The following is a 7,500-nucleotide window of genomic DNA, read 5'->3' on the forward strand; positions in this document are numbered from 1 at the left end:
GGAGAGAGAAATAGAGGAAAATAAGAGTGTAGGTTGGGAGGAGGTGGGGAGAAAGATGGGGAGATGAGGAGGGAGATGAAGGTAGTAAAGGAAGATAAGGCTATGGAAGAATAGAGAGAGAGAGAGAGAGAGAGAGAGAGAGAGAGAGAGAGAGAGAGAGAGAGAGAGAGAGAGAGATTATCTTGAGGTAGGAGGGGAGATAGGTTGGAGAAGATTTGGGGAGAGATGGGGAGGATAAATATCTGTTAGGGAGATAAGTGGGGAATTTGGGGAGATAAAAGTGGGTAGAGAGAAAGAGAGGAGAATATCTTAAGGTAGGAGGGGAGGTAGACTCGTTGGGGAAGGTCTGGGGAGGATAGGTATAAGAAAACTGGGGATGTATTAGGTAACAGTGGGGAGGAAATAAAGGGAAGTTACTTGACATGGGGAGAAAGGAGGAATTACTGGGGGAGATAAGCAAATGGGGAGGAAATAGTGGGGAGAGAAATAAGAGGGGGAGAAAAAGATGGGGAGAGGAAAAAAGCTAAGGAAACAGTGGGGAGATTAGCAAAGGGAGTTAAGATGGGGAGGAGAAAGTGGAGAGAGAGAGAGAGAAAAAAAAGAGTGAAGAAACAAGGGAGAGAGAGAAAAGGGGGAGGAACAATGGGGAGATAAATGAAGGAAAGTTAACATGGGGAGGAAAAAAAACGGGGAGAGAAAAATAAAAGGTAGGAAATAATTGATGAGAGAAATGGGGAGAGGAAAAAGGAGAAGGAAACAGTGAGGACGTAAACAAAAGAAAGTGAAGATGGGGAGAAAGAAATGGGGAGAGAGAGAGAGAGGAAACAGCTGGGGAGAGAAAAATAAAGGTGACATAACTAGTGGAGGAGAGAGAGAGAGAGAGAGAGAGAGAGAGAGAGAGAGAGAGAGAGAGAGAGAGAGAGAGAGAAAATGGGAGATAAAACATATTGGACTAAAAATGGGGAGGAAACAGCGGAGAGAAAAACAAAGGTGAGAGAAATAGAGAGGGGAGAAAGAGATGGAGAGAAAACAAGGGGAGAAGAGAGGAAAAAAGGGGAAGGGGGAGAGAAAAGGAGGGAGGAAACAACTGGGGAGAGAAATAGAAAGAAATTAACATAAGGAGATGAAGAGAAAAAAAAGGAGACTAACTAACCTCCCCCATAGTCTCCCCTCCATTACCTCCCCCGCAGAGAGAACATGGAGGGGTGGGGAGGTGGTGGGGAGAGGAAGAGGGGAGAAGGGGAGGGAATGTAGGTTAACAGAAGGTGTGGTGACGTACGTGAGTGTGTGTGTGTGTGTGTGTGTGTGTGTGTGTGTGTGTGTGTGTGTGTGTGTGTGTGTGTGTGTGTTCAGTCTTGTAGAGAACGTGGAGGTGACAACACTACCGCGTGTGTGTGTGTGTGTGTGTGTGTGTGTGTGTGTGTGTGTGTGTGTGTGTGTGTGTTATTCAGTTTATCTATTTTTTTCCTTATTTTTCGTTTCCTTTTTCCTTCCTTCCTTCCTTCCTTCCTTCCTTCCTTCCTTCCCTCTTCTCCATCCTCCTTTTCCTCTTTATTTCTCCCTCTTCCCTTTTCTTAATTTCATTCGTGGTGAAAAAAAAATGCATAGAAAAAAAACACTGACATGATTGAAGTGAGGTGAAGAAAGACTGACTGACATGACCTGTAGAAATATTGAAGTGACTGAGACTGTAGACTGAAGTGAGTTGATCTGTAGTTGAACCTGTAGAAAGACTGAAGTGACTGAGATGACCTGTACTGACTGACTGACGTGATCTCTAGACTGACTGATGTGACCTGTAAAAAGACTGAAGTGACATGACGTAACCTGTAGATAGACTGAAGTGACTAATGAACCTGTAGAAAGACTAACTGACTGACGTGACCTACTAGAAAGACTGACTGACGTGATCTCTAGACTGACTGACTTACTGAATGACATGACCTGTAGAAAGACTGAAATAACTGACATGATCTCTAGACTGACTGACTGACATGACGTGGCCTGTAAAAAGACTGACTAACATGAACTTTAGAGTGAAATGACTGAAGTGACCTGTAGGAAGACTGACTGAAATGACCTCTAGACTGACGCACGTGACCTCCAGACTGAAGTGACTTAAAATGACGTGTTTAAACCTGTAGAATCTAAATATTTGTGTGTGAAACCGTAGAATTTAAACTGTTACCTTACACACACACACACACACACACACACACACACACACACACACACACACACACACACACACATACATACATACATACATACATACATACATTTGCCTACCTGGTCAGTAGCTAATTAACCTATAGATACCTGCTCTTCCATCTTCTTACCTGTTCACCTATTTACCTATATCCTCCTCCTCCTCCTCCTCCTCCTCCTCCTCCTCCTCCTCCTCCTTTATGCTTTCGTTGGCAGGTTAGTTATCTTCCTTCGGTCAGGTAACCTCCGCCTCCTCCCTCGGGCAGTGTAAGCCTTTCTCCTCCTCCTCCTCCTCCTCCTCCTCCTCCTCCTCCTCCTCCTCCTCCTCCTCCTCCTCCTCCTCTTTCTACGATAGCATACACTTCCATCCTCCTCCTCCTTCTCTACAAGTTCTTCTCACTTAACCTACTGTTCTCCTCCTCCTCCTCCTCCTCCTCCTCCTCCTCCTCCTCCTCCTCCTCCTCCTCCTGTGTGGTAAAACAGAACAACAAACAGGATGCTACAATTTCAAGGATGTGTGTTATTGTGTTAATTCTCTCTCTCTCTCTCTCTCTCTCTCTCTCTCTCTCTCTCTCTCTCTCTCTCTCTCTCTCTCTCTCTCTCTCTCTCTCTCTCTCTCTCTCTCTCTCTCTCTCTCTCTCTCTCATATCCATCTTCCTACCTCTCTTACCCCTTTCCTTGTCCCTTCCTCTCCTCCCCCCTCTCTCTCTCTCTCTCTCCCTTCCTCTCCCCCTCTCTCTCCCTTCCCTCCCTCCCTCCCTCTCTTCCCTCCCTCCTTTCTTCCAGCAGGGATTCACTTTCTCTCTCATTGGCATCCTATCTGGAGGAGGAGAAGGACTGGTATATCCTTGCCTCCTTCCCTCCTTCTCTCCTTCCCTCCTTCCCTCCTTCCCTCCCTCTCTCTTCTCTTTTCTCCTTTTTTCTACTACTCTTCCTCGTCCTCCTCTTTTCGTTCTTTCTTTCTTCCTTTCCTTCTCTCCTTCTCTCCTCTCTTTTCTTCCTTCTTCTCTAATTATTTCATTTTCTCTTTTTTCTATTTTTCTTCCTCCCCTCTCTTCTCTTTTCCTTCCATCCTTTCCTTCTCTTCTTCTCTCCTTTTTCTCCCTTTTCTCCTCCGTCTCTTCTTCTTCCCTCTTTCTTTTCTCCTTCCCTCATCTCCTCTTCTCCTCTTCTTTTCTCTACTACTCTTCCTCCTCCTCTTCTTCTCTCCCTCTCTTGTTATTCCTTTCTTTCATTCTCTCTTCTTCTCTTTTCTCTTTCCTTCCTTCCTTCCTCCTCTTCTTCCTTCCTCTCCTCCCATCTCTAATAATCTTCTTCTTCCTCCTCTCTTTCTCTCATTCTCTCCTTCCCTCTTTCTCTATTTCTCTCCTTCCTTTTCTCCACTAATCTTCTTCCTTCTCTTCTCCTTCCCTCCTTCTCTCCTCCTTCCTTCCTTACTTTTCTCTCTTATTCTTTCACTTATTCCTTCCTTTTATTATTCCCTATCTCGTTTCTCCTCTCCTTCTTTTCTCCTCCTCCTCCTCCTCCTCCTCCTCCTCCTCCTCCTCCTCCTCCCTCCTCCTCCTCCTCCTCCTCCTCCTCCTCCTCCTCCTCCTCCTCCTCCTCCTCCTCCTCCTCCTCTTCTTCCTTAGGGGTGTCAAGAATGTTTTGTTTGTGTGTTTGTTTGTGTTGTGTTAATCCGTTTTTTTCATTCAGTGTCGGTAAAAGAAAGATAATAAGAGAGAAAGTGAAGATAATAAAGAGAGGGAGAGAGAGATAGTGAGATAGTGAGATAGTGAGATAGAGATAGCTCACAATGACTTCACCTTGGAGAACACCTGACACGCTAATGTGAGTGCGTGCGTGCGTATACGTGCGTGTACGTGACCGTGTGTGCGTGTGTGCGTGCCCGCGAGAGGTCATTAGGTGCGATAGAGTGACCAGACGCGCGCACAAACAGACAGACGGACACGCACGCTCCCTCTCTCTCGCTACCCACGCCTTGCCACCCACTGTCTACCCACGCCCACGTCTGCACCAGCGCCTGCACTGCTTACTGTTCTGTACGCGTGGCAGATGAGGAGGGCGTGATAAAGGGAAGTTCTGTTTCTTCTTTTTTTCTTTCTTCTTCTTCTTCTTCTTCTTCTTCTTCTTTTCTTTCTTTTTTGTTTTATTTTTTTCTGTTTCTCTTTCCTTTTTATTTGGGTATTTTTCCTTTTCTTGTTTGATTAATCTCTCTCTCTCTCTCTCTCTCTCTCTCTCTCTCTCTCTCTCTCTCTCTCTCTCTCTCTCTCTCTCTCTCTCTCTCTCTCTCATTCCCTCCATCTTCCTCTACTTTTCTCTCCTACTCCTTCTTTCCTTCTTTTAATCTTCCTCTCCTCTCCTCTCCTTATCACTTCCCTCCTCACCCTTCCTCTCTCCTTCCCTCCATCTTTCTCTACTTTTCTTTCCTCATCCTCTCACTCCATTTAAAATCAAACCCCTCTTCTTTCTCCTCTCCTCCCCTCTTCTCTCCCCACTCCTCTCCTCTCCTCTCTCCTTTCTTCCCTCCCTCACCACCTCACCATGGCTGGGTTCCTGCTCTCGTCAGCCAGCACAGCAGCCTCCGTGGCCTCTGCTACAGTGTGGTTCCTCCCGGCCCTCCTCGCTGCCATTGCCTATTACAAGTACGATGAGGTGGATCCCGAGTCACGCCCCATCAACACACGCAGGCTGCTTAGAGAGTATGACTTCGTGGTTGGTGAGTTGTGACCCTTTGGTTTGGGGTAGTGTGGAGTGTGTTTGGGGGTAGTGGGGGTGTGTTTGGGTGTGTTTGAAGGTAGTGGGGGTGTGTTGGGGTGAGGTGTATTGGGTGTTCAGGGTAGGTGGGGGGTGTTGTGTTGAGGTATGTCTCTCTGTCTGTCTGTCTCTTTAATTTTGTTTTATTTTCTTCCTGTGTGTGTGTGTGTGTGTGTGTGTGTGTGTGTGTGTGTGTGTGTGTGTGTGTGTGTGTGTGTGTGTGTGTGTTGGGTTGGGGTGTATCTGTCTGTCTTTCTCCTTTTTTTTTCTTTCTTTGCTTTTTTGTTGTTTGTTTAAGATACTCGTGTGTGTGTGTGTGTGTGTGTGTGTGTGTGTGTGTGTGTGTGTTCGTAGCTTAACATACCACTGTACAAAAAAAGTGACAAAAAGGTGCCATTGAAATTAAAAGAGGGAGAGAAAAAAAGAGAGAAAGAGAGAAAAAAAAGAGAAAGAAAGAAGAGAGAGGAAAAAAAGAAAGAAATAAAAAGTGGTGACGCAGCGCGAATACTTGACCTTGAAATAAACTGGTTGTGTGTGTGTGTGTGTGTGTGTGTGTGTGTGTGTGTGTGTGTGTGTGTGTGTGTGTGTGTGTGTGTGTGTGTGTGTGTGTGTAGGCTAGGTCAAGATCAACAGCAGAGAGAGAGAGAGAGAGAGAGAGAGAGAGAGAGAGAGAGAGAGAGAGAGAGAGGAGGGGGCAACACAATAACACACCACATTCTCTCAAGTTTTACGACTATACCCTCCTCCTCCCCTCCTCCTCCTCCTCCTCCTCCTCCTCCTCCTCCTCCTCCTCCTCCTCCTCCTTGTCTTTTAGTGTACCCTTTTCCTCCTTCCTCTCCATTCATTCCTTCCTTCTCTCTCTCTCTCTCTCTCTCTCTCTCTCTCTCTCTCTCTCTCTCTCTCTCTCTCTCTCTCTCTCTCTCTCTCTCTCTCTCTCTCTCTCTCTCTCTCTCAGTGAAAGCAAAGCAAATTTCTCCCACACACACACACACACACACACACACACACACACACACACACACACACACACACACACACACGCACAATTTGAGGCAATCATGCAAAAATTGAGCGAAACATTAAGAAAAGCCCAAATGTTCCTAGTTTCCCACAAATCATCGGCCGTTCACTGCTATCACTGCCTCCATCATCATTTCATTCACTTTGTCCTATTTTTGTGGATATTTTTCTTATTTTATCGTTTATTTTATTTATTATTGTTTTTTTTCTTATTTTTTCGTTCACTTTGTCCTATTTTTGTGGGGTTTTTTTCTTATTTTTTCGTTTATTTATGTATTTATTTGATTTCTGTACATTTTTTTTCCGTATTTTTTCGTTTATTTTTTTATTATTGTTTTTTTTTCTTATTTTTTCGTTTATTTATTTATTATTGAGTTTTTTTCTTATTTTTTCGTTTATTTATTTATTTATTATTTTTTTCAATTTTTTTCGTTTATATATTATTGTGGATTTTTTTTCTTATTTATTCGTTTATTTATTTATTTATTTGATTATTACCGTTTATTTTGCCTTATTTATTTACTTATTTAATTTTTTTCAGTTTTTTTCATTGATTTGTGAATGATGTATGTCCTTTATTTATTTCGCTTATTTGTTCATTTCTCTTTTCTTTTCATTTTCTCTTTTCATTTCTCTTTTCATTTCTTCTCTTTTCATTTCTCTTTTCATTTCTTCTCTTTTCATTTCTCTTTTCATTTCTTCTCTTTTCATTTCTCTTTTCATTTCTTCTCTTTTCTTTTCATTTCTCTTTTCATTTCTTTTCTGTTTTTTTTACATTAATTTGTGAATATGCCCTTTGGAAGTGTCGATTTATTCATTTATCTTATTTATTTAATTTATTTGATCTCCTTCATTTGTTTACCACGATTTGTGAAAGATGTATACCCGTAGGAGACATTTATTTATTTATTTATTTATTTATTTATTTATTTATTTATTAAGGGATCGTTCATGTTGTGTTTTTTTTTTCTATATTCTTTCTTTTATTTATTGATTTATTTTATTTGATCTATTTTTTTTTTTACATCGATTTATGAAAGATGTATATCCTTTATTTATTTCGTTTATATTTTTTTATTTATTTATTTATTTATTTAACGTATTTTTCTTAAGGGATCGTTCATGTAAAAAGAAATTGAACTAAAAAGAAAAAGAAAAAGAAAAAGTCAAGAAAATTTTTACACGTATCAATTTTTACGTCTTAAAATTCGATGCGTTTTCTTTTCCTTTTCTTTTTTTTCTTTTTTTTCTTACTTTTTTTCTTATCTCAGTCCTCATTTGTTTTTACGAGTGTTAGTTGGGAGATTACATGCTCTCTCTCTCTCTCTCTCTCTCTCTCTCTCTCTCTCTCTCTCTCTCTCTCTCTCTCTCTCTCTCTCTCTCTCTCTCTCTCTCTCTCTCTCTCTCTCTCTCTCTCTCTCTCTGAACAGGGACGAGAGAGAGAGAGAGAAGTGAGAAAGGGAAGGAGGAGGTAAATGATGCAAGTTAGGATGATTACGAGATGGAGGGAAAGGA

The 7,500-nt window shown here is 42.2% G+C and overlaps 1 protein-coding gene across 1 annotated transcript in view; it reads left to right on the forward strand.

Moving 5' to 3' along the window:
• Positions 1 to 4,644: 4,644 nt before the first annotated feature.
• LOC123502907 (glucose dehydrogenase [FAD, quinone]-like) overlaps positions 4,645 to 7,500 on the forward strand; it is a 30,310-nt gene continuing 27,454 nt past the window's right edge. The window contains exon 1 of the mRNA XM_045252194.1: positions 4,645 to 4,927. Within this exon, the coding sequence (XP_045108129.1) occupies positions 4,753 to 4,927 (175 nt within the window). The 5' untranslated portion in view covers positions 4,645 to 4,752. The remainder of the gene's footprint in view (positions 4,928 to 7,500) is intronic.

The sequence above is a fragment of the Portunus trituberculatus genome, chromosome 12, assembly GCF_017591435.1.
Source record: "Portunus trituberculatus isolate SZX2019 chromosome 12, ASM1759143v1, whole genome shotgun sequence".
Taxonomy (NCBI): Eukaryota; Metazoa; Arthropoda; class Malacostraca; order Decapoda; family Portunidae; genus Portunus; species Portunus trituberculatus.